The sequence below is a fragment of the Vulpes lagopus genome, chromosome 3 (genome assembly GCF_018345385.1).
Source record: "Vulpes lagopus strain Blue_001 chromosome 3, ASM1834538v1, whole genome shotgun sequence".
Classification (NCBI taxonomy): Eukaryota; Metazoa; Chordata; class Mammalia; order Carnivora; family Canidae; genus Vulpes; species Vulpes lagopus.
In genome coordinates, this window is record NC_054826.1 from 68036178 (window position 1) to 68063296 (window position 27119).

General features: G+C 44.8%; 1 protein-coding gene across 1 annotated transcript in view; it reads right to left on the reverse strand.

The window, feature by feature from the left end:
* HKDC1 (hexokinase domain containing 1) overlaps positions 1–26719 on the reverse strand; it is a 40519-nt gene extending 13800 nt beyond the window's left edge. The window contains exons 1-12 of the mRNA XM_041747121.1: positions 26563–26719; positions 21496–21658; positions 15891–16039; positions 15660–15779; positions 10751–10846; positions 9573–9672; positions 7255–7438; positions 4388–4543; positions 3120–3353; positions 1999–2303; positions 1391–1536; positions 1176–1295 (exon numbers count right to left, since the gene is read on the reverse strand). Of these exons, the coding sequence (XP_041603055.1) occupies positions 1176–1295; positions 1391–1536; positions 1999–2303; positions 3120–3353; positions 4388–4543; positions 7255–7438; positions 9573–9672; positions 10751–10846; positions 15660–15779; positions 15891–16039; positions 21496–21658; positions 26563–26625 (1836 nt within the window). The 5' untranslated portion in view covers positions 26626–26719. The remainder of the gene's footprint in view (positions 1–1175; positions 1296–1390; positions 1537–1998; positions 2304–3119; positions 3354–4387; positions 4544–7254; positions 7439–9572; positions 9673–10750; positions 10847–15659; positions 15780–15890; positions 16040–21495; positions 21659–26562) is intronic.
* Between the last annotated feature and the right edge of the window lie 400 nt (positions 26720–27119).

Genomic DNA, 27119 nt, shown 5'->3' on the forward strand with positions numbered 1-27119 from the left:
ATAGTGGTGATGGTTTCATGATGATGAGAGTGTACTTAGTGTCATAGAACTGTACACTTAAAAATGGTTAAAGTAATAGCCAATTTATGTTCTTTCTATTTTACCATAATTTTAAAAATGGTTAAAAGTAAAACAATACAAAAATAGTATGTACATCATGGGGACATCAAGTGGATTAGAAGAAATCTTAACAAATCTTTGGTGCCGTTCTTATTATCGTTAGCTCTCTGGTTGACTTTTTGTGTTGACCATAGTTTTCCCTATAAATTAAAAAGTGGTGTTCTGGGGGCCCTTGGGTGGCTCAGTTGGTGAAGCATCTGCCTTCAGCTCAGGTCATGATCACAGGGTCCTGGGATGGAGCCCTGCATTGGGCTCCCTGCTCAGCCAGAAACCCCCTCTCCCTCTGCCTGCCACTCCCCCTGCTCATGCTCTCTCTCGCTCTCGCTCTCTCACTCTCACTCTCTCTCTAAAAATAAATAAAATATATTTTTAAAAAGTGGTGTTTTGCTTTTAGTGATGTTCTGTTCCCGCCCTGTAAACCTGATTGTCAGAGAGAGTGTGTGTGCTCCATTCTCCACAAGCTGGTGAATGGTCTTTTTATCCAAGAATTCCAAGGAAGACTTTGTGATATGTGTTTCTAAATTATTATGAAGGGCTTATTCAAATTATTATCCATGATGGTCTTCAATGTCAACTAAGTAAGTGTTCATTTGTTCATGTGATATATTTGTTGTCTGATTCCTTCTGACGCACCAGTAAGCTTTCTCTCAAGAGTAACAGCCTGCCACCTATTGTGTTTCCCTGTTTGCACTGGCCCCATGGGAAGACACAGGCATTACTGCTGCCTAAGAGCTTTAACTGGCTTTTCTGGTCGTTACCTCTTTATATGTCTCCATAACGTGATTGAATCTCTCGTTTAACAGGACTCTTGTGCACGTGTCCCTTTATTATATACGGCTCAAAATCTTTTGTGAATCCAAAAAATAACAATGAAAATGGAACATAATAAATAGATAATATTAAATGGTTCAAATTCTTGATTACATTTTCCCAACTGCCCTGAACCTGAGACCCATAAATAAGGAAATAAACAGTGACCCAGAGGTACCATGAGATTCCTCTGCTGGAGGAAGGAAGCACATCAGGCTTTCTGGAAGCCTGCTGGGCTGTCTTACCTTGTCAATGCTCGTCTGCCTGCAGGGAAATGAGAATGTGAAGCCCAAAGGCAGTTGGACTCCCTTGAGGCCCATGTAGTCCAGGAAGTCAGCGATGCACTGCACGATGTGGTCAAATAGCTGCGGGGAAACAGTGGTAGTCATACCTGGCCAGCAGTGATACAGGGTGGCAGGCTGGCTCCCCCAGGCACAGAACTCCCCAGCCCACCATGTACCTCCTCACCGGTGCCCTGCATGATCTCCAAGGGGATGGCAAAGATCTTGTTGTACATTCGCACCGACCTCCGTCCACTTCTGATCTTTACCAGGAGGACCCGGAAGTTGGTTCCCCCCAGATCCAGGGCAAGGAACTTTCCTTTCTCTGTGGTGGAGAAAGTGGGAGCTGCGTTCCACCAGCATGCACAGAACAGGGACTCATATGGAAGAATTGATAGGAAAGAGGAGCACAGAGGGTTGGGAGAAGAATCAAGGCTCAGAAATGTCAGGGGCAGAAAGCAAGAGCCAAGCCCCAGGAGAAGAGAGGCAGGGAAGTAGACAGGAGACAAGCAGACAAGTCCAAGTATCCAGATGGCAGCTCCAGGGGACAAACCCGGGTCTTCTGTCTGCCAATAGTGTGAGGTACATGCCATGTTCTCAACCACACAGACACACACGGGTGACATCACTTAGGTATTCTTCTACTGCCTGGGATCAACCAAGATGAATAGAATTCATCTTCTACCCCACGCCCCCTCCCTCCATTATAGACATGAATCCAGGGCTTTTAAAACTAAAACCCTAACTTATTGGAGGTGTCTTGGTGGGAGCTCTGTGTACGGCCCACCTGTGCCATCTGGCATCCCGCAGACGTAGGTGGGCAGCATCTTGACTGTGGCCATGAGGTGGGTGTCCCTTTTTAGTCCATACTCGAACTCCCTCCGCATCTTGCCCTGCACATCCGTAAGCTGTTCTCGAGTCAGCTGGAACAAAGCCAGCACCTTGTCAATCTGCTTCCTTTGGGCTTGTACCCGGGAGGCCACCGCTGTCACCATGGCAGCTCCCTTGGTGCTGCCACTCTCTGACAAGAGGAAGCGGACGTCACAGTTCGGAACCAGCCTCCTTACCACCTTGTGCAGGCGTTTGGGATATCTGAAGGCAGGGGCAATGGCAAAATAGATAACAGTCATAAAGGCCCAGGCCTGGCTAACGGAAACAGACACAGGGGTAACAGTGGGATGGGGGTTCTGGGGAACCTTGCTGGGCTGGGTTCACCCTTCTGGTTGCTGGATGGTGGGAGGGCAGGGGGGTGACTGAGGGTAGGGACTAGGGCAGTGAGGGTAGCAGAAAGGACTCTTGGAGGCTCAAAGAGGTAGCTATTTGATCACTAATATTTCACTCAGTAGGGCATGTCCATTCATAATGTATTGGCTGAGCATCGTCTGCATCCAAAGGGGAAGGGTCCTTTCTACAGCTCTTTCCAGTGTGTACCTCCCTGGCTTAAAATACCACCTCTATTAGCCAGAGGGGCTCTCACACTCCGTCCTTCTGGGAAATCTTCATTTCCTTGTATTTTCCTACCAGTATCCTTCCTGAGAACTTGGCAACCTCTGCCATTTGGATTTTTCCCCATGTAACTAAATGTATTTTACTTTCCCATCTTACCACATAGTAGGTAATAATAAACAGATAGATGGATGGGTAGATGGACAGGTGGCTAAATATGTGGATGGATGCCCTTCTAGTCAGGCAACTGGGTTTAGCAGAATATTTCTTTAAGAATGATCCCCCCAAAGCAACCTAGCCAGCTAGATGAATACAATCTCTCTTTCCCCTATAAGCTCAGAACTAAGAGGAGATGGTTGGTCCCAGCAACACAGAGAAAGCAGCATAGCTTGGAGAGATGACTGGGTCTCTGTTCCAGAAAGCCTTATTAGTGGGGGGTGTGGGCTGGCAGGCAGCACTCACTGAGGGTGTATCTTGTAGAGTGTGCCGTCCATGCCCACTGTGGTCCGGAGCCGCTCCAGCTTCTTGTTCTCCCGGAGGCGTGTCAGGATGGCTGCCAGGGCTGCTGCACAGAGATTGGCTGAACGGAAAGAGACGATGGTGCAGACATGCTGGACCGCAATGCAGTCAGCCTCCGAAGGCTCCAAGCCCAGGTCTGTCAGGATCTCTCTTGTATTGGCAAGGCCTTCTTTATACCTGGCCAGGGGACAGGAATGAGAGGACCACATTTCTCCATCCCATGGAAGTCCCCTCAGAGAACCATTTTCTCACCTCTCAGGATTGTGAAAATAAATAAACTGGCACATAGTAATATAATAATGATAACCATATCAACAATGATCATAGCAGCCACCATTTATCAAGCACTCACTATGTGCCAGGCACTTGTCTAAAGCTTTGAGAGGCATAGAGAGGGCTACTTGTCCACAGTCACATAGCTAGTAATTACAAGGGTCAGGATTTGAATTTAGGCAGTTAGATCACAAAACCCATCCTTTTAACCACCCTGTTCTCTTCTGCCTTTCAAAGAAACTCAGTCCCTGCCATGCTCTGCACAAACAGACTCTAGGAGTCTGATGCCACTCTGTAAAGCTCAGAATCTAAACTGATTACAAAGCTCAGGGCAACACCTGGGTTTCTAAGCCAGAGGAATAGGACCCCAAGTAGACTGGAGCCAGCTGCCTTTACCAGCCATCTCTCCACTGCAGAGACCTCTGTGTGGGGCCTCAATCACTAAAGCCAAGGCCAATTCCCAACAATACCAGATAGAGAAGGCTCTTGCTATAGTAGGAATTCTTAACTTAGATTCCATGCATGGGTTTAATGGGTCTGAGGATGCCCTAATATTGTAAGCAAAATGGAGTACAAATGTGCATTTTTGTAGTAAAAGGTCCAGAACTTGATTGAATTTGATCCTCAAAGAAGTTTGTGACTCTAAAAAAAAGTTTTAAGTTACCATTTTGGGGGAGGAGGAATACAGCAAAATAGAAGAAAGGAACAGACCACCAACCGCAGATTCCCTGGCTGATGAAACCGACAAGAAGCCACATCTGAGTTACAGTAGGCATTGCTAACTCACCTAAAGCTAGGCCCAGGTCTGAAGCTGTCTTGGTGAATATCTGGATGGACCTGCCCTTTTGCCGTGCAACTACCATGAGCATACCACGCCTTGGCTACCCACCCTAACCCTCTGCAGAGTCAAGGGGAAAGGCACCCAGCCAGCAGCTTACTTTTCCATGGCAGCCACATGCCGTGTTTCAATCTTGCCCTTAGTGTGGAGAGCAGAGGATTTCTTGCCACCAAACAGGAGACCTGCCTTGGCCATCTTCAGCAATACAATCCTGACAAGTTCACCCAGGTACAGGCCACTGATCATCTTCTCAAACCTATGATTTGGTGAATAGATCAGTAGTAGTTATGGTCTTGGTTATGTAGCACCCTTTCTCAATACCCATGAACCACAGCCCATAGTCAGGACCATCAGTAATGGAAGGGCCACTCCATGGGTCAGATGGTCTCAGTCCCCATCCCAGCTTTTGGATAGGATACCTTTGGGAGCTCACTTATCCTCTCTGGGCTGCACTCCCCTCACCTATAAAAGGAGTGAACTACACTAGAGGGAGACCTAAGATTCTTTCCTGCTCATAAAGTGATTTAGTCCAAGAATCTTTATCGCAAATCACCGCTGGCCGTGGGAGGGGTACCATTCTCATATTAGGCATAAGGAATCTCGACTTCAGTGACTTCAGGTGATCCCAAGATTACCAACCACGGCATGACAAATCCAAATTTCAGATGCTTCAACTCTCACACAATGCTTCTGTCCAAGAGAGAAGGATGCTGTGTCTGGGCAATGGGCTTGGATAGTCCCAGAGAGGTTCGATAATAGTATAAATGAAATATCCCACCAGGCTACCTACACCTTGACTTATAATCTGCATCTGACAAGCACCTACTAATTGTTTCCCAGGTAAATAAGTAAATATGATTTTTATTCTCCAAATATAATAAGGCACAAAATCAAGGATAGCCTGTTTTCTAATTAGCTTTATCTGTTCCATTATAAAATGTCATAGAATGCTGCAGAAACAGAAGACAGCCAAAAGAAATCCAGGTTGGATTTGGAGGAATGTAATTCATTTTTTAAGTGAAATGGAGAGAATGAGGGTGAAAAAGTCCAAAAAAATGGTCTTTCTTGGGCCATGACTGCTCTGTGTCACCTGCCTGGTGAGCAGGTATATCCAAAGCAGAAATTTGCTTTCCGGGTATGCAGTGCTAATGTTTGAATGGTTTCTAGGAGGTATTTTAAATATTTACTCACCAGAGTTTCTTGGAAAAATGGCCAGGACTAGAAAAATGCATGATGAGCCTGAAACATCTTAGTGTGCCAGAAAATAAGAAAGTACTGAGAGTGATTGGAACACATCGAAAAGACACAGGGACCAGCTCAAAGGGGCTTCCATTGGCCAAATGTGAAAATATTTGAGCATCAAAATAAATAACGATAGGAATAAATGATACCCATTAAATAACAGAAAGAATCCATGAGTTCATATTAGGATAAAGAGATAAATGGAGGAGATAGAAAAGCCGAGATTTAGAGTAGAATTACAAAACTAATAAACATGATGGATTTAGAATTCCATCAAGGATGCTAAAAATAGAGTGAAAGTTTAATGAGAAAGGGGATATTTACATAGTCTCAAAGTATCTCTTTACCAGATACATATTCATTATAGAAAGAATAATAACAACCTTCTGGGAGAGAAGCCTGTTGTACAGCCCCTTAGCCAAGAGATCTGAGATAGCTTCACAAGGAATGGAACAAACATTGAGTGCTTCCAGATATGATGCACTGAAAAGGACACACATCCCTTCTGTGATAGTCCTGTCAAAAACGCACACCAGAATCTAATCATGAGGAAACATCAGACAATTGAGGGACATTCTGTGAAATAAATGGCTTGTATCTTCAAGCTCATGAAAAACAAACAGATATTTCAGAGGATATCCAAGTTAAAAGAGGCTAAAGAGAAAGGCCACAAAATATAATGTATGATCCTGAACTGGAACCTAGACCAGGACCATTGTTTTTTCTCTTTTTATAAAGGACATTAATGGGGCAGCTAATGAATCTTGAATAAGTTCTGTAAATTAAATATTGGAACTGATTAAGTGTTAATTTCCTAATTTTGATAATTATCCTTTGGTTTTGTAATAGAATATACTCTCTTGATTGCAGATAATACACTTTCAAGTATTTAGGAGTGAAAGGATATTATAATTGCAATTGCAGTCTCAAATGATTCAGAAAAGTTACTTCATTCAGATATTTTGTGTATATGTGCATATATATATATATTATACACACAAAAACAGAGAGAGAGTATTAGTAATCTGAGTTAGGGAATCTGGGTGAAGGGGGAATTTATGCCATTTTTGTAACTTTTCTGTAAGCCTGAAATTATTTAATTTTTTTAAATGCCTTTTCATTCAACAAACACTTAATGAGCTGCAAAAATGTGTAAGATACTATGCACAGAAAGGAAAGAAAAAATCCGACTTGTGCTCTGGGAGCTCAGCACGTAGGCAGAGCTGAGGCACTCTCAACAGTTACTCTATTGTGGAATGAGTGTGAATGTGGAATGAGAGCCAAGAAAGACTCCCTAAGACCTAAGCTGGGAAGGCATGGCCCCAGGTGTTGTAATTAGACCTCCAAGAAAGCAGGGTGTCAGGGGAGCACTGAAAACACAAAAGAGGGACTTGCCTGAGTCCTGCTCCCTTGGGCTGCACTGGTTTAGTTCTATGGTCACTCGTCCGAATGCACCAAGAGGGCAGGACCGGAGCCACCTGGTTCACAGCTGTATGTCCCCTACCTCTGGACATGTTCCAGAAATATGGACTGAACTGGAATAGTTAGGGTTATGACTTAGGGGAGATCACTCCATGTTCTTGCCTTCACTTTTGCTGGGGTCCTCAGAAATTCCTTGTGATGAGTAACTAGTCACAACTAGAAAGTCTCCCAGGTTCAAAGTGTACCTAAGTGACTGGGTATTTACTGATGCCGATGCCCAGGTTACAGCACAAGGGGACTCACAGTTGCTTCCCAGGGTTGAGAGAGCCGAGGTCTATCTCCCGGTCGAACTCGGTACGGATATCTTCCAGAGTCCCATCATCCCCAAAGGCCCCCCACTCCGTGTTGATGCACATTCTCCCCTCGTCACCTTCCACCAGGTCAACGTTGCTCATGTCCTCCATGTAACACGCATTGGTGCCAGTACCTGAACAGGGGATCAGAGCAAATAGGCACAGACTGAAAGGCTCCCAGCTGGGCAAAGACAGAGAGAACTCTTAACTGCCTGAGAGTCCTCTGAATGTACCACAAAGTGCTTTTGATCCACTTCCTGGGCCTGGTTCTCACTGAGGGAAGCAGCTTTGGCAAGCCTGGGAGTTCATGAGGAATAAAGCTGACATATCGAGTCTACACTTCTCAGATGTTAATGGTTTGCTGTCATGAATGAGGTGGATTGTGAAGAAGTCCCTCATGAATATGCATGAAAGCTGACAAAGCACATTTACAAAGAGGATGAGTTAACCTAATCTTGTAAATTTAAAAAAAAAAATTACCAACCCACAATATTTTTTTAATCCTTTCCCTAAGCAACTTAGCCTCTTCTCTACTTGATACTAAAAATATTCTTTATTCATGGCCTGCCACAAATTATTCCTAGCATAAGCTACATCCTTATCTTTGACAATGATTAGCTATCACATAAGAAACATTCCATTATTCAAACAAAGAATCACCCCAAGGAAATGCCTCAAACACTAGAATATTAGGGGAGTGGCTATAAAAGGGCACAGTATGTTTGGGATCTACCAGGATGATGGAAATGTTCTACCATTGGATTGTGGTTATGGTTAGGAAACTCTACATTTACTAAAAATCATTGGATTGTACACCTTAAATAACAGGGTTTTTATGGCTCAAAGCTGCTTAAAAATTATTTTTGTAAAGTATCTTCCCCTGTCTAACACTCTGGTCAACAGGATTTTAAAGTCAACACGAGAAATAAAAAATAAGAGAAGCAGAATATAATGCAATACCTGGAAAAAGCTTTTCTGAGAAAAGTATGGACACAATTTAGGTGTGGCAGCCAATCTGTAGTTTACCAGACACAGCTGCTGATACACAGTGGACGGTGGCTAGAAACCAAGACTGGCAAGCACCTATCCCATTCTGAGCCGTGGAGCTCCAGAAATGGGGAGGCAGATCAAACCCCTCAGGTGTAAAGATCCTGCCCTTTGGGAAAGTCCAGCTGAGGAGAAGCATTGGAAATTACAAAAAAAGGCAATTCAGAAAGCTCTCCCCAATTGGGGGAAGGGAATGGGAAGGTGGTAGGATCTATTCAAGAACAACCAACAAATCCAATCCACTAGGCTTTATCATCCCCCACACTGCCTTCTCAGGACACCTCTGGCCAACCCCCCTCCCAGCTCAGGTGTTAAGAACCACCCACCAGACACTGCCCCTGTGCAGCAACATCCCTGATCTAGGCTCCCACCATGTCCTTCCTGCACAGGGCAATGGCCTCTTGGCTGGTCACCTTGCTTCTATTCTTGCCCCCAGTAGTCAATTCTCTTTGTCTGACACAGCCGCCAAAATGAGTTGCTTAAAAATGCACACCCCATTTATCCATCCCCCACCCAAAGTCCTCAAAGGCCTTCCTGCCTGCCTCCCCTCGGGATAAAAGCCAAAGACCTTACAATGACTGTGTCCTGTGTCCTACACAAGCTGCCCAGTCCTGTCCATCCTCTCTGACCTGAATAGCCCACTCCTCTAACCTGAATAGCTCACTTTGGCTCAGCCACCGTTCAGATTCTTAGGGCTCCTCAAGCATCCCAGACTCAATCCCACCTTAGAGGCCATAGGTCCCCTCTTTCCTTTGCCAGGGCTTTTCTTCCTCTCCATCTCCCTTTTGCTCCCTCCTCCTCCTCCCTTAGATCTTTGCTCAGATGTCACCATCAGAGACCTGCCGCCACCACCCCACCACTCTCACTCTCAGTCACATCACCCTGCTTCACTCTTGCCATCACACCAACCATGACCTAGAGTTAAGATTACTCATTTGGACCTTCCAGGCCTTTCATCTACCTACCCACCAAAAGCTGCATGAATACAGGAACCTCTAGGTATTGACTCCACTGAAAACCCAATGCAGAGCAAAGGCCCAGCACACAAGAGGCATGCAGTAAATGCTTGTCAAATGAATGTATTCATTTTCCATGTCCCTATGTTACTTCTCATAAACACAAAGTGCCAATACCCTCTCAGAGAATTTACTCAGTTTGCTAAAACTAAGCCGCACACTAGCCCCTTTTCCCAACCTAGAAAATCAAGTGAAACTGAATTACCAATGATGACACCAACTTCACAGTAGGGATCATCATAGGCGCAGGTCATCATGGTTCCCACAGTGTCATTGACCAAGGTCAGGATGTCCACGTCTATGTCCTGTTGGAACACAAATCTCAGAAGGCATCAGTGGGCAGGAAGGGGGCATCATCCCTTTATCCTTCCCCACAGAGGAAGCAAAAGCAGTGAAGATGATGAGACAATCACTAGATCCTGCCTGCCAGGCCTGCCTGAAAGAGACAGGGCCTCTGGCAAGTTCAGGCGTCTAGAAGAGAGAAAAGGCAGTTGGGAACTGAAGAGTGGAACTCATGCTCCTGCCTTATGGGTGGAGGCCTCTGTGCAATGGAAATATGAGGGACAGACTACCAGGAATCCAGTTTTTATTTGATACACCCCTAAGGAAAGGATGCTTATCCTGGGAGCAAAGTCCTCCCTTGCCCATGGGGACAGTTTAACCAGCTTCAGCCAAGTCCTCTCCATGGACAGCACCAGGGATTTCTCAAGTTGACAAGTCAACTTGGATTATTACCCCAGGGTAATATGGTTCCCCAAGGTTTGGGGGAGCATTCTAAAATAAAATGAAACAATAAAAGAAAAACACAGGATATAAAAGATTATGATTGCATCTTTAAAGAGAAAAAAGACTAAAAGGGTATCCCTCAAAATATTCCTCTTGCTGTCAGGATAACAAATAGTTTGGGTTTAGTTGTGTACTTTTCAGCCAGTAAGGAGCATGTTTTGGTTTTTCAGTATAGATTATTATAAAATGTATTCAATGAATAGCGATAACCCATGAATATTAGAGTGGAAAATAGGAGAGACAGTCAGGTTATAAAGAAAGTGATCTTTTAAGCTCAGAGGGGAGAGGCAATGAGAGCATTATAGATGCATGGGGTCTAACCAAACCCCTCTGAGGGGGGCTGTGGCAGCTGGGGAGAGCCCAGGGAAGCAGGGGACCATACTTTAACAGCAACTAGAACAAGTTCCACATAACCAAGGCTCACCAATGGGTTTATCCAGATTGGTCACAATTGGTCACATTTATATTACAGTGAGACCTTCCCCAAGATCAATTCCCTCTCTGATTCTCCTTCCAGAGCAGGCACAGTAGGAGACCCCACATCGAGAGAAAGGAGCTAGGACTAGGGGAGATCCCACACTGAGGCGAATCCCTCACCTTGTGTTTTTTCATGGCTTTGGTCAGACAACTCACTACATCTGTATCTTGAACTCCCCGTGCCTTAAACTTCTTGGTCCATGAAAGCAGAATACCCTGGGGGAAGATTTCAGAGCCAGTTAAAGTGAAGAAGGCCCTCAGTTCTGAAAATGAGTGGCAGAAAATTCATGCGTAAAGAGTATCCCCATGGGCTTCTCTTCTTGAAGCTGAATCACCCCCATTTCTTTCCACATTCCTTCAGAGGCTTTTTCTAACCATATAAACATCTTTATTTCATCTGAGCAGTTTGAAACAGTATATATGGTGGCAGAAAGAACAATTGTTGAGGACTTGGCCTCACAAGACATTAGTCAAGTCACTTAATCTCAAGCCTCAGTTTACTCATCTGTGAAAGAAAGAAACCTCGTTTCCCTGCCTCTGTCACAGGAAATGCTCTGATGGAAATACCTGGCCTGTGGTAGATACACATTATGTGTGCAGAATGTATGAATTGCCAGGTCCACAAAACAGAACTAATGTGGTGTTACCTGGCAGGACTCCCTTGAGAACTTAATTTCAACTTAGAAAAATGGTTCTCTATTTGCATAAAATTGGTGTTTCCTGGGACACCTGGCTGGCTCAGTCAGTAGAGCGTGTGACTCTCAATCTGGGGGTCATGAGTTCGAGTCCAACACTGGGTGTAGAGATTACTTAAAAATAAAATATCTTTAAAAAATGTTTTTTAAAAACTTTGTGTTTCCCAAGAGTTTTGTAAAATAGCAAATAATCATAGATTGTTTCAGAATGGAAGAGAATTTTGGAATTAAGAGATTTGTCCAAGGCCACACAGTCAAAAGTAGCTGAGTCCAAACTCTCAAACTCCCCAACCACACCCTCCCAATCCTCTGAGATTTACAGAGGAAGGAAACTGTTCTAGATCTCACAATGAGTGAAGGACAGAGTCCATCTGGAAAGCAATGGTCTGACTCCTGACCAGTGACTAGGGTTCTTTCCCTGCACCACAGCGCCGCCTAGTGCCAGATCTCCCTAATTTCTGTCTTCATAGGTCATGAGGACATCCCTGCTCCATGGGAAAGAGGAGTAAGAGACTGTAGGGTGGCATCCCCCAAAAGGGTGGTACAGACAATGTGCGACCTACTGGGGGCAGAGTGTATGGGAGGAATGGAGAATAAATGCTTGTGACATATAGTTAAGTGGAAGATTTAAAACTACATGCAATTATATTTTTTAAAACTATGCATACAACATGACATCATTTATTTAATATAGACATGACTAGAAGGAAACCAACAGGGATGCCTGGGTGGCTCAGTGGTTGAGCGTCTGCCTTTGGCCCAGGGCGTGATCCTGGAGTCCCGGAATTGAATCTCACATCAGGCTTTCCGCATGGAGCCTGCTTCTCCTCCCTCTGTCTATGTCTCTGCCTCTCTCTCTCTCTCTCTCTCTCTCTGTCTCTGTCTCTGTGTGTGTGTGTGTTTCTCATGAATAAATAAATAAAATCTTAAAAAAAAAAAGAAAAGAAAACCAACAATTCAAGTAGTGGGTTTCTCTAAAGGTTGAGATTAGGGGTGTCTCTGTTTTCTTTAAACTTTTCAATCCTACTCTCCTCTCTCTCTCTCTCTCTCTTTTTAAAAAAGATTTTATTTATTTATTTGACAGAGAGCATAAGCAGGAAGAGCAGCAGAGGGAAAGGGTGAAGCAGGCTCCCCACTGAGTAGAGAGCGTGACATGGGGCTGGATCCCAGGACCCTGAGATCTTGACCCAAGCTGAAGGCAGACTCTTAACCATCTGAGCCACTTAGGCGCCCCTTTTTTTCTTTTCTATATTGAAATGTTTTACTATTTTACCACCAGAAACACACACATAAGCAAAGATATTTCTCTTTGGCTAAAACTTTTCTGTTCCCTCATTTAAAAGCAACGAAAAAGGGGCACCTGCGGGCTTAGTCATTGAGCATCTGCCTTCGGCTTAGGTCATGATCTCCAGATCCTGGGATTGAGCCCCAAATCAGGCTTCCTGCTCAGCAGGGAATCTGCTTCTCCCTCCCCCTGCTCATGCTCTCTCTTTCTCCCCATCTAAAATAAATAAATAAAATATTTTTTAAAAATTAAAAAATAAAAATAAACGACAACAACAAAACAAAACAACTATCGTAAAGTAACCTCCCCTCTTAATGCCGCTATTATTTTCTTTACTCATTTTTTAGTTTCACAAAGAAGCCTCCTGAGCCACCCCTCCTCAGGAAGCGCTCCCCTTTCTGCCATCTCCTGAGCTCAGATGACTTCTCAGCCTCCACCTTCTCCAAGAGCCCCGATTTTGTGTCACAAACCTAAGTCTGCAGCAGAGCCATAATGAAACAGCTATGCCCACACTTAGTCCTTATTACTAGTGCACTTACTGTAGCTGAGGGTTTTCTACTTAACTTTAGACTCCACTGAAAGGCAGTTTTGGGGGAAAATTTATAAAATACAAGTAATTCCGGGCGGCCCGGGGAAGGGGCTGGGGTGGGTGGGGGGGTAGGCGGTTGCTCAGCGGTTTAGTACCGCCTTCAGCCTAGAGCCTGATCCTGAAGACCTGATATCAAGTCCCATGTCAGGCTCCCTGCATGGAGCCTACTTCTCCATCTGCCTGTGTCTCTGCCTCTGTGTGTGTGTCTCATTAATAAATAAATAAAATCTTAAAAAACAAATACAAGTAATTCCACTAGACTTTGATGAGAAAAAGCATTTTTTCCTTCCTCGATGTAATCAAGCACTCTTCCCTAGTTTAAATGTTTCCCTGAAAATCCTTATTGGAAAATGGCACAAAATGGGTCAAAACGTTTCCAGGAACTTGCTGGTATTTTAAACAAAGTTCTAGAGCTATATCTTTCTGGAAAGGCAGTGCAGGTGGGACCTTATGAACTTGGGCTTAGCCACTCTTGGATGTGTGTCTGTGTGGCCTTGGACAAGTCCCTTAATATCTTTGAGCTGCAGTTTTTCTCAAATATGAAGTGTAAATAATCATGTCTACTTCATATGATTGCTTGGGGATTTTAATGGGATATAATACACATAAAGAGTGTATTATCAGCACAGTGCAAGATACACTGCCAAAATCTGAGGTACAGTACTGTCGTTATTATTATTATTATTATTATTATTACTACTACTACTACTACTACTACTACGTAAAGATGCTGGTAGGGATTTGGCTTAGAAAAATGCCAAAATCCTAGATAAACAAAATGCATTCACCCCCTAGTTGTCAAGAAAATATGCAAGTTTGTTTCTCAAACTCAAATGAACTCCAACAGAGCTTGAGAAGTCTCTTCCTTCTTCCTGAGGTTTCCATTTCTGAGCTCAGATAAGAGGTGTTTAATTACTTGGTGAAACAGATCTTGATTTTGGGGGCCTGATTCCCCACAACTGCTCCTCCTACTATCTTTACAGATTCCATGACCTCTGCTCCTCCAGCCAGCAAAGATGATGACACCTCATAGCTCAACTCCACTTGGCCTCTTCTAACATTTTCTGAAAACTTCTTCATATCAATTTTTTCTAATCTTTTTTTTTTATAAAATAATAAAAATGTGAACCTCAGCCTATCCCCTGTCTAGAGAGATCATAGCAAGTTCTCCCTCAATGGAATCAAGTAAATGATTGATTATACTTTTTAATTGTCTGATAGTTAATAATCACCTATAAAATACAAGACATCATGCTATAGACCCTGTAATTAGAGAAGAAGAATATAAAACAGTGCCTGCCCTCCAGAAACATCTGTTAAGTCAGGGGACAAGATACAAAAGCACCAAGAGACCAGTGACATAGGGACAATCATTGTGGTGACCCTGCAACTGTGCCCAGGCACAATTTGGGGCACATGGCAGAGGTCTGGTCTAAGTTTCCCCTCAGCCCAGCAAGTAGCTTTTGTAGTCGCTGTTTTGCAGATGGGAAAACAAGGAGCTCAATAAGTTAAGTAACTTATGCAGGGGAACACAGCTTGTTCTGAGCCATGATTCAAAGACAAGTCTGTGGGACATGAGAACCCATTCCTTGTCCACTCCTCCCCACTGAGAAGTGGCCCATCCCAGCAATAGCAAACATATGCCAGGGCAGTCCATAATGTCAAGGTGCTCCATGAATTGACTTGTCAGCTGTGTGTCATGACGGCATGTATAGGAGGAGATCATGGGCCATCACCCCAGACAGCTGGAGACTGGGGATACCTGACTCCTGACCGTGTCCCTCTAACCCCAGAAAGCTCATTGTCCTTTTCTATGGTCCCTTATTTATTCTCACAGATTTACAGAAGATTCAGCTTGACTTCTCCCTGTTTATCAGTTGAACATATGAGGCACACAGAGATGAGACCCCAGCTGGATAGTGGCACAGCTGAGATTGTACGTCCCAGATACGGTGTCTGCTCAACAACATTGTCACTCCAGTGACCCTACCTGCATCCTCCTCCTAAGGGCTCACTAGGCAGGTGAGACTCTCTGAGCCTTCCTGTTCTTATTCTAGTCAGCTTTGTCAGTGGTCAGTGGCACTAGGTGTGGTCCCCAGACCACCAGCATCCACATCTGTCACCTGGGAAACTGTTAGAAATGCAAATATAAGGCTGCAAGGATTAAGAAACTCCAGAGTGGGGCCCAGCAATCTGTGTCTAACAAGCCCTCCAGGGGATTCTCACGCAACCAAGCCTGAGAACTAAAAGTAAAATTTGTTGCCTGTGCTGTGCCCATGTCATGTGCAAAACCAAGGCTGCTGCATTTACAATTTCTTTGTCTCACATTTCCACCTCACTGTTCAAAAAGAAAAAAAAAGTCCTCTCCTGTTTCCAGCCTGACTCCTGAACATGCCCACATTCTCCAGCCCCAAACCCCAAATCCTGCACAGCTTCTTCCCTCCCTGGCATGAACCTTACCTCTTCCAATTTAGTTTGTCTGCATGGAAAAGAAAAGGTTAGGCCGAGGGGAAATTTCTTATGCTTCAACCCTCTCGTCTTCATGAAATCTGCCAGACAGTCAGCTATGTAGTCAAACAGCTACACAGAAGAGAAAGCACAGGACACTGGGCTAAGGCATGGTCACTTATAAACTTGATTCCAAGCCCACCCCTCACCCCCCGCTGCTTCATAGAGCCCCTGCCCCAATACCTCTGAGCCATTCCCTCGGATAATTTCATTGGGTGTTGGGTAGAACTGACTCTCCATCTGGACGTTTCTTTTCCCCTCTTCAGAGACTTGGACCTTTAAGACACGAAACTTGGACCCTCCAAGATCCAGAGAAAGAAATTCCCCATTTTCTATTAAAAAACAAGCAAAAGTTATCATTTTTTGAAGGTCTGTTATATGGCAAGCTCAGCCTTAGAAGTTGGACATGTAATAAATGCCACTAAGTCTCACAAGCACCCCATGGGTTAGGTGTCATTATACCCACTTGCTGAGATTTTAGAAGTGAGCCCTCCCAGCAAGGGGCAAAGCTGGGGTGTGACCCAAATCTGCCTGGCTCTGGAGTCTGGGCTCTGCTCACTGGTCCATGCTGTAGGGCATAAACGTGAAGAAGGCAAATATACACCCACTTCAGGCAGGCAGTATTAGAAATGGGACTTGAGGGCAGCCTGGATGGCTCAGCGGCTTAGTGCTGCCTTCAGTCCAGGGTGTGATCCTGGACTCGATCCAGGATCGAGTCCCACGTTGGGCTCCCTGCATGGAGCCTGCTTCTCCCTCTGCCTGTGTCTCTGCCTCTCTCTCTCTCTCTCTCTCTCTCTGTGTGTCTCTCATGAATAAATAAATAAAATCTTAAAAAAAAAAAAAAAAAAAAGAAAGAAAGAAACGGGACTTGAGGGTAGAGCCTCATCCAGCATGCCACAACCAGAGCAAGGAAGTGGATACTCCAAGTGTGGTCAAAGTCCTGATAGGGCAGGAGGAAGAGGCAGGGAGGTGTGCAGGAAAGGGAAACCAGCCCCCATACAAGCCTCAGTCTCGTGGGCAGAGGGAATATATTCTGGGAGGTTAAAACAGACAGGGACCAAATGATAGCCCTTACAGGACCAAGTATCTTCATATTTTGGGCCAGACTCAGCCCAGCACAAGAGAGATGCTATTAATAAAAAGATGGATATGATGCATAGTTAGTGCAAAGCAGCCCACTTGGGTGACTTCAACTCAGGATCCAGGGAGAATTCCTGCCATGACCCGCCAGTGTCCTGCATCAGCCACAGATAGAGGACAAGAATGCAAGTGTGCAAACTCATGAACCCACAAGACTTTGTGCAGAATTGCCTGGCCTGAAAAGTAGGGACACCTTCATGATATACACCCAAAGCACATGTAAGTGAACCATGACCACAAACCTGGTCACTCAAGTGGCCTTGTTTTGTGCCATGTGACCAAACATACAGCTGCATGGAGATAAGGCACCAGCAAGCCATTCAGATTTATTCCTTGTGAAATAAGACAGTGAGGAATTGTTAGTTTGTGGTAAAGACTGAAGTGAAAGCCTCCCCCAGCCCAGAGCAGCTGGGTAGCCAAGGTGTTCACATGTGTGTAGGCTGAAACCACAGAAAACTCCAGTCCTATGGCCTGAGCGTACCACAGTGCCTGCCTTCGGATTCCCACGAGATCCTGTGGGATCCCCTTTTTGCTTTCCCTGTCCTTACACTACAGTCTTCCTTTCTTGACCTGACTCACCTGGGTTCTCTGTTCCTGACAATCAGACAGCTAGGCACAGGCCCGCCTGAGCAGTGCTCTGCAAACTTTAATGTGCATGTGAATCTCCCAAGAATTTTAACATGCAGATTGTGATTCAGTGGAGGCAGGGTCTGAGATTTGGGTGTTTGGGGGTGTTGGTTTTTTTTTTTTTATTTAAGTAATCCCTATACCCAGCATGGGGCTGGAACTCATGACCCCAAGATCAAGAGTTGGGTGTTCTTCTAATCCAGCCAGCCAGGCGCCCCAGAGACTTTGTATTTCTAAACAAGTTCCCAGGTACTGTGGCTGCAGGTCTGTGGACCACAGTCAGATAGCATAGGCTTAGTCATTTACAGAGCCAGCCAGCTGGCTGTTTTGTTTTAATGGAGATTATCTGGAAAGATAGGAAAGTTTCTTATCTTCCTAGATCTGCCCCCAAAGAAGCCTGATGGAGCCATTTATTATTTGGAAAGGGAATCCAGGAAAAAAAAAAAAAGAAGAAAGGAAAGAAAGGAAAGGAAGGAAGGAAGGAAAAAGAAAGGAAAGAAAGGAAAGAAAGGAAAGAAAAGAAAGAAAAGAAAAGAAAAGAAAGAAAAGAAAAGAAAAGAAAAGAAAAGAAAAGAAAGAAAGAAAGAAAGAAAGAAAGAAAGAAAGAAAAAGAAAGAAAGAATGAATGAATGAATCCAGGGACCTAATACTGTGCAACTTTTGTTAGCATTCATCACATACCAAACAAGAGATGCTTTCATAGATGTTATCTTGTTGAGTAAGAAATAGGGTAGATACACAATCCCTGTACTAACATTTACTGAGCATGCACTCTGTGCCAAATAATATGCCAGGTGCTAGGGAAGAACAGGGAGCGGTATCTAAATCAAAACAGGAGTCAACACCCCAGAAGAGGTGGAAGAGAACTGAGGGCAGAAGAATGAGAGAGAGAGAATGAGAGAGAGAGAGAGAGAAGCAACCAGCCAGAGCAGGTCCCAGGAAGAGCTCACATAGGAAGGGCGGCAGGGTCTGCTTTGGAGGAAGGCGGGACACTAGCAGGTAGTCTCAGGATAAACTAGGAAGGGTTTGAAAAACTGCCCCACCCCAAAGAGCTTGAGCTTTATCCAGAAGGTAAGGGGGAGTCACAGAAAGGTTTTAAGCACGGGAGTGCCAAGCTCTGGTTGAGATTTGGGGAACATGCCTCTGGTGCCAGTCAGGATGGATGAGAGGATTTTCATAAAAGAGGAGGTTCCTGTACTGCAATTCAGATCAGAGGTGATCTGCAAACCCTAGTGTAGTGTAGCACGGATTCATTCTTTCCTCTGGCTGCCAGGGGCCCTTAACAGTGTGTAGTCACCTGGCTTCACCAGTGACTCAAGACGTGATTTCCTGGAAGCCACCTGGCGTGATCCCTTCTGTGACTTTGACCCTAGAGAAAGGACTCACTGGACCCTCAGGGAGGGAGGACCTGCCTAGGAGAGGCAATAGCCACAGACGGGCTGTCAGGATCTCTACAGCAATCATTATCACAACCTTCCATCATGGGGATGTAACATACAACATGGTGATAATAGTTAAGAATAACACATTGCATATTTTAAAACTGCTAAGACGACAGATCTTAAAAATTCTCAGAAGAAAAAAGGAATTTGTAACTATGTATGTTGCCAAATGTCACTGTGGTGATCATTTCGTGATATATATACAAATATCAAATCATGTTGGACACCTGAAACTGTTATGTCAGTTGTTATGACTGTTATGTCAGTATGTTAAACTGTTATGTCAGTCAGATATAGTATATATCCATAAAAATATTTTTTAATCAAAAAAGGTAACAATCTGCCTCTGTAGATAATCTCCCTGTGAACTTTCACTTTCCCTTGCTTCTGGGGACACACTTCTGCAGGAGGAGCCAAAGCATAGGAAGCTAGGAGGACATCACCCGGGTGCCCCCCTGGGCACACCCATGACTCAGGTGCTTACTCTGAATGGCCCTGGATGACCAATCAAGGACCACAGTCCCTCCAGCACTCTCATAGAGCAGCGTCTGGAACTCAGCAGATTTCAAAGCAGGACTGTCTCTCTCAAAAGCTTATGTCCCTCCTGGGTGGCACATAGCCTACCATGTCACTCACCCACCAATGAGGGAAGAGGCTTCCCCCATGACAGTTCCTGAGGACCTCTTAAATGGCAGAAGCTACTTTGACCCAGTTATTGGCTCAGAGGGCCCCAGAACCTGGCTAATCCAAAGTCTCTGAGAGGTCCCCAAACTTCAGCCCCTACTATTTCAAGGACCCCAAAGCCCCCTCTGGAGCTTGGCCAGAGCACTCGACCCTGACATTGGTCCTCAGTGCTCTCTCATCTGACCTGAGCAAAACCTCAGGGTTTTTGTTTTTTGTTTTTTGTTTTTAAGATTTTATTTATTTATTCTGAATGATGCAGAGAGAGGCAGAGACATAGGCAGAGGGAGAAGCAGGCTCCTCAGGAGCCTGATATGGGACTCAATCCAGGGACTCTAAGATCACGCCCTGACCTGAAGGCAAACACTCAACCACTGAGCCACCCAGGCGTCCTAACACCTCAGTGTTCTTATGGGGTTATGTGAGACAGTGAGTTCCTAACACCCCTGACCACAGAAGGTGGCTGGTAGACATCAGTTCCTGTCCTTCCTATGGCTCTGCCCAGAGGCTGAGAATGGAGGCATTGGATGGAAACTCATGGATTCCTTCTGAAGGTCTCTAGGCTGTGGTCAGTGAAGTAATAGTTCCCCAAAGATATCCATATCCTAATCCCCGGATCTATGAATATGTTACATGGCAAGCGAAAAATAAGTTACAGATGGAATTAAAATTGCTCATCAATTGACCTTGAGGTTAGGAGATTCTCCTGGATTATTTGGGTATGCCTAATGTAATCACAAGGTCTTTAAATGTGAAAGAAGGAAGCAGAAGGGTCAGAGTCAGAGAGAGATTTAAAGATGCTATCTGGTTGGTTTGGAGATGAGCCAAGGAATACAAGTGACCTCTGGAAGCTGGAAAATGCAAGGAAAAAGATTTTATTCTACCTTAGACTTCCAGAAGAATGCAGGCCAGCTGACACCTTGATTATAGACACATTTCAAACTTCTGACCTTCAGAGATGTAAGGGAGTAAATGTGCATGGTTTTAAGGTGCTAAGTGGGGCAGTCCTGGTGGCACAGTGGTTTGGCGCCACCCGCAGCCTGGGGTGTGATCCTGGAGACCCAGGATTGAGTCCCGCGTTGGGCTTCCTGTGTGGAGCCTGCTTCTCCCTCTGCCTCTCTCTTCGCTCTCTCTGAATGAATAAATAAATAAATCTTTAAGGTGCTAAGTGGTAACTTAAGTGTGGTATCTTATTACAGCAACAATAGAAAGCAAATACAGAGGCCAACTCTCTTGTTTTGCAGATACAGAAACTAAAGCTAAATATTTTGCTTTAGGTCACTGAGAAATATCAGGGCTGGGCTCCTAGAGCCCAAGTTTCTTGAATTATCATTTACTCTTCCTTCCACTACATCATGTTGTCTTTCCTTTCTTACTACCTTGGGCCTAGAATCTAGATACTTAGGCATGAAATACCATTCATTATCCATTCAACAAATATTTCAGGTCCTAGTATGCATCAGGCACCATGCTAGGTGCTCAGAACACTCTGGTGAAGAAGACACAGACCCTGCCCTTAGGGAGCATTGGGCCAGTAGGGAAATTCAGGCATGGCAGGGTAATAGGAAAAATACCTAACCCAGCATGGGATGGAGACAACCTCTACCCTGAGACTGAAAAGCTAAGTTGGTGTTCAGGAGGGGAAGAATGTTGGGATGCTCCAGCAAGTGAATAAACAAAATGTGTGGGGCCAAGGTGAGCAGAGAAAAGGCAGGGTACGTTTGAACTTTGGTTCAAAACTTCTGGTATTGAATAGACTGAAGCATAGGGAGCTGGGGAGGAATGTGCACAGAGGACTAAAGAGAGGTAAACCAGGGTACAGGAGCAAACTTGAAATACTCATCAGCCAAGAAGAAACCAGTGGGATCAGGTCCCTGGCAACCCCTAGCCCCACTCACCTGAGCCATCTGGAATGGCCCTGACAAAGGTGGGCAGCATCTTCACAGAGGCTGTGGGGTTGGTATCCTTCCCCAGACCCTTCTGCATTTCAGCCTGGAAGCGAGCCATGATGTCCAAAAGGGTCTCATCGGAGAGCCGCATGTGATACAGGAACCTGTCCACCTGGAACAGATGCCGGGGTGACCACAGCTGCCTGCTAGGGAAGCTGATCCTCCAGTCAGGGCTGTTAATTCCCACACTCATCGTAAAGCTATTTTTCTGACCCTGGGGACAGCTTCATGATGTGGAATCCTAAAGGTTCCTTGCCTGACCCCTCACCAAGCTAGATAGAGACAAGGTGGGAGGTTGGAAGGGTAGAATGGAATGGAAGGCTGGGAGGGGAGGTAGGAATTTATTCCCCTGAAGGGCAAGCTGTGAAGAAGAAAAGATTCTCCCATTTTTCTGATGGGACAATAGAGGGGCAAAAGCTACAAAGGATTCAGGGTTTCTAATTCCCAGTTCAGGGCCACGGTCCCATTGCCTCTCCACTGCAAAAGACTAGCTTAAACATTAAATTCCTAAGCATAGAACCTTTCTTTTCCAGCGATGACAATACATATCCAAGCTTGTTTCCCTTTGTTTATGGGCTGCTAGGAAGCTCAGAGCTAAATTCAGTTCCAATTGCAATCTGTAAATTCTAGTTCTTTACATTTTCATTCTGTTTTTAACTGAAGTTGTTTGAATTAAGATGAAATTTAATTTTTAAAGCCAGCTCAAATTGCTGCTGGAAATGGGTGAATGGCACTCAAGTAACCAGGCAGCTGGGGCAAAGGACCATTACCCTAATGGAGGGAAGGTATAAAAATCACGATGGCTATGCTCAGTCCACTTGAAGGTAGTTTGTCCTATCAGAAATGGCAGAACAGCTTCCACCTCGTGCTAAAGCTAATCTTTTGGGAGTTGCAGCCTGGATTCCAAGGGCTCATTGGAATGGTTATTGATGGGGCAAGAGCGGGGAGTGTGGCATAGGTGCCCTGTGTTTGCCGCTTCTGCTTTATACACATACTGAGCAGCCTCTCTACCCATCTTGGTCACAAGGAGACTTGATCCCAGCACATTCCTGGAGGAATCACTCTCCCACACTTCTCTCTAAAGCTAAGAATATCTGTTGAAGTCTACAAAGTGCTCTCACAAACATGACCTCATTTAATCTCCCTGACATTGCTTTGAGGCAGCCAGGTAAGGCCAGAATTTTTTTGCTTCTAATTGAGAGGTGAGGACCCCAAAGCTCAGAGCCATGGCGCAGCAGTGGGAGAGCTCTAGGTGAGTGGTGCACTGGAACTAGAATGCAGGCTCCATACCCCGCACCTCACAGCCTGGCTTTGTGTCACAGTTCTGTGCAGGATGCAGGAGCCTAACAGGGACATTACACCCAAAGTAATGGGGCCACACGACCTTTATCATAGCCATCAGCCAGGCCTAGTGAGCAGGGAATCCCTCCCGTGCAACCTGGGGCCAATCGGAGACCCAAGCCAATGAAATGGCTCATGGTTCCAGGGACTCAGGAGCCAGCAAGAGGCCAGAAAACTATCAGAGAGCCATTAACAACAACAACAAAAAGGACCACTGGGCTTTCAGTGTACTTAAGGAGATAGGATGGAACCAGGTCATGCTTCATTAAGGGCTTCCTGTTCACACTATGTCTGTTTATGACTAATTGGTTGGCACAGCCACAGACATGGAGAAAACTGATGGAAGGGATGTGATCCAAAGTAATTAGGGCTTGGGGAAGGCTGGGATGAACTACTCAGGAAATTTGCTCCTTTTTCATCCCAAAGCCTCTGAAATATGCCCCCCAAACCTACTGCTCATTTTCTCTCAGCCCCAGAGTATAGGGAATGTCTCCAGCATCCCCATAGTGTCATCATGGTTTTGAGGTCCTGCTGGGGTCATTTGCCAGTGGCAGTTTAACAGTCATTCAGGACTTTGGGTTCCTGCACCTGCTGTTTCAGTAAGTTAGAGTCATGACAGAAAGAATATTAACTTAGCAACAGTTCTTGTTTATTCTCTGTACCTCCTACAGGTCCTGGTACAGTAGCTAGAAGGGAAGAATGAAACATAGGTTGGGGCAAAAGAAAAGCTCTATTTTAAATCCAAACAGGTAATCTGGGGCCTGGGTAGCCAGGCACATTCTTTGCAGGCACTAAAGGAGGGTGTGTTGGAATTGCAGAAAACCAAGTACAATTTTGAAAAGATTCTGAAACCATAAGACGAGATATCTTCTAAACAAAAGAGGCTATGAACAGCGCATCTAACATAGGAAGAGCAAATTCAAAGATGTAAGCTCAGACCTGTAGAATGACAGAATGTGGCAGCCGGAAATGAACCGCTCTGTCCAAAGGTCCTATATGAATTGAGGGTCATAAAAGGGTTCACCTCTTTGACCCAGTGATTTCAGTTCTGGGAATCTAGCCTTATAATCATCCCAAAGATGGAGAACATTAAACACATTCCTATGTTTTTCAAAGCAATATCTTAATTGCTAAAAAGTGTTTTTGAGGTGATGCCTGGGTGGCTCAGCAATTGAGCATCTGCCTTTGGCTTAGGGCGTGATCCCAGGGTCTGGGATTGTCCCGCATCAGGCTCCTTACAGGGAACCTGTTTCTCCCTCTGCCTATGTCTCTGCCTCTCTCTCTCTCTCTCTCTCTCTCTCTGTCTCTCATGAATAAATAAATAAAATCATTTTTTTTAAAAAAGTGTTTTTGAAAGTAGCCTAGTTATGATGAGCACTGGGTATTGTATGTAAATGATGACTCATTGAATTCTACTCCTGAAACCAATATTGCACTGTTAGCTTAACTAACTAGAATTTAAATAAAAATTTGGGGTGGGGGAGAAGTACCCAAAAGTCCAACAAGAGGAAAAAGGTTGAATTATAGTATACCCAACTTGACTAGAAGATTAGAAGATGTCAGAATGGTAATTATGAAGAAATTAGACAAATGTACATCAGTGGTTACAATATAACAATAAGTGAAAGAAACAAGATTCAGAATTATAAGTATAATTGCAAAAAAATACTATAAAGGCTTCCCCAGGGCAGATCTGACAGTGTTTGTGAGGGGGGTGGGACTAAAGGTAACATTTCAAAATAAATAAATAAATAAATAAATAAAGGTAACATTTCCCCTTTTTGTAAAGCTGACTTACTCAACTGTAAAAAGTACACCCTGAAAACCTAGCCAGTCCTTCTCTTATGAGTGAACAATCTGCAGGTCAATGACCAGACTCAGCCCAACATTATCAATAGGTCAAATAATGTCAATATATTGAATTGGAAAAGAAGCTACCAGAGTGGCTTCTCCTTTCTTTTCCTTTCCTCCCTCCCTCCTTCCTTCCTTCTTTATTTTATTTTCTCTTTGTTTTAATGTTGGTATAGGGAGATTTTAAAACATTGGTCCAGGGTCTGAATAGTAACCCTTACAAGCAAAGTATAGCCCAGGGTCTTGACAACCCTGGAGGCAGGAAGTACAGAAACTAAGGAGGGGACAGCTACCTGACCCTGGAGAAAGGGCCTGTGCCTTTTGACCAGGTGTGTTTTCACCACATGGAAGAGTACATGGACCTGTGTTCTCAGAACCCATGATTCATCCAGCAACCCATAAACCAGATGCCCATCCTATCTCAGGCACCTGTTGCTTGAAGTGGCTACCAGTGCTCCTGACTATCCTGACTCAGCTCACTCTTCAGCTTTCTTGAAGGAGAGAGGGGAGGGCCAACTTCAGGCCTTGACAAAGGCTGACCATCCTCCCAGAGGACCTGGAACAAATCAGTGGAGGCAGCATAACCTCCCTCCTAAGCCTGTGACTGAGCTGGTAGACAAACACATTTCCCTGATTCTAGAATGTAAAAAAAGGTTAATCACCACCAAGGGGCCCAAGAACATGAAACTAATTCGCAGAACCAAAGGTAAAGTTTCCAAAGATTGCCCCCTGGAGGTTTAGAGAGACACCACCGCAGGTTTCCTCTTTACTAAGCAAGTAATAATGGAAAGTGAATCCTTCAGCAGTGCGGTGTAGGATTTTTCTACCTCCTTAAGAAGCCGGTAGAGAACTCCATGAATCGAATCACTATATGAAATTTAAGACAGCTTCAATCAGATTGATTTGCCATATTTTAAGATTTGCTATAACTTCTAACCCAAATCTTTGATGAATAGAATTTAGTGAAGGCTTACCCCACCAAGCACAAGAGGGCTGTTAAGGGGCCATGCTTTTTCTCTCTAAAGCCAGGAGGCATCATGGCACAATGGAAAGAATGCTAGGGAAGTCATAGACGTGGGTTTAATCCTCACTCCACCTGAAATACTTGGGTGACCTTGGCTAAGTCGGCTTGCTGAGATGACTTCTATTATCTGTTAACTGAAAGACACTGGCAGCTGCCACTGGCAGCTAGCATGGCAGGCTGAGCTCACTCCAGGCTGCCAAGGGACAATGCTAATGGGCTCCAGTTGAGCCGTGGCAACTGTTAAGTGGCCTACCTTGGAACAAATTTTGTGGAGACGTTTCTTGAGCAAAGTGACAAAATAATGCACGCCATTAACAGCCTATCATCGGCAAACAGCATGTGCCAATAATAAATATTTCAATTATTGTGCATTAAAACCCACACCCTTACTTCCCATGCTAAATTCTTTCATGCATACGAAGAATCATGTGAATTACTTTAAAAGTTCTCAAAATTTCTCTCCCCTCCTTTGTAGCCTTTTGCCCCAAACTCCCCTTATATCAAACACAATCATCTTCCACCTTTCTGAAGACTTTCTCCTCATCCCCTCCCATCCCCTATCTACCAGGATAGTGCCAAGTGAAATGCAAGGCTCAGGACAATATGTAATGTTGGGGGGGGGGGGGGGACGACGACGACGACTCACTTCCTCTCCCCACTGCATGAGCTCTTTACTGGTCCTGTGCTCCCTGTGTCTTTTCTCATAAGCTTTCTTAAATCCTTTTGGATGTAAGCACAGTATCAGTTAGTTCTACCAGTGAAGAATGAATCGGTGCTCTCTCAGCTCTGTGAGTCCTTACCTTCTTGATCTGATCCTCCTTCAGTTTGCTGAAGTAAAATGCCATCAAGTGTACTGCAAACATTTTTTCCAAGTCTGGCTTCTCTGGAGATGGGCAGAGATTTCCGTGCAGTGTTTACTCCCTCGTCTCTGGAGAGCTGCCCACTTCCAGTTCAGGCTGGAGGCCTCCGGGAACTAGGTGCTACAGATTAAATACTTCCAGGCTGCTTAGGGTTCAATGATTAAACTTTGCCCCCTCTCTCCGGTCCCTCCCTCCAGCATACACTTGATTGTCTAATAGGAGGCTTGGGATGGTAGCTGAGGGCTGGTGGAGGGGTGGCAGGGGATGGGTTGCTTGACTCTGAAAATTGAGTGCCACAAAATCTCGTTGCTAAGCAACACTCTCAAGCCAGCGCTCCACCAAGCCCACTCAGCCAAGGAAAATCTTCTGAGAAGTTGGGCGTTAAACAAAGCCAACTTTCAACCAGCTGAGCTGCTCTGCAAGTGCCTGGTCTCAGCCTTTTCTCTTGAGTCCTTTTCTTCTCAGCCCAGGGATATAACTCCTGACTCCCTGCCCCT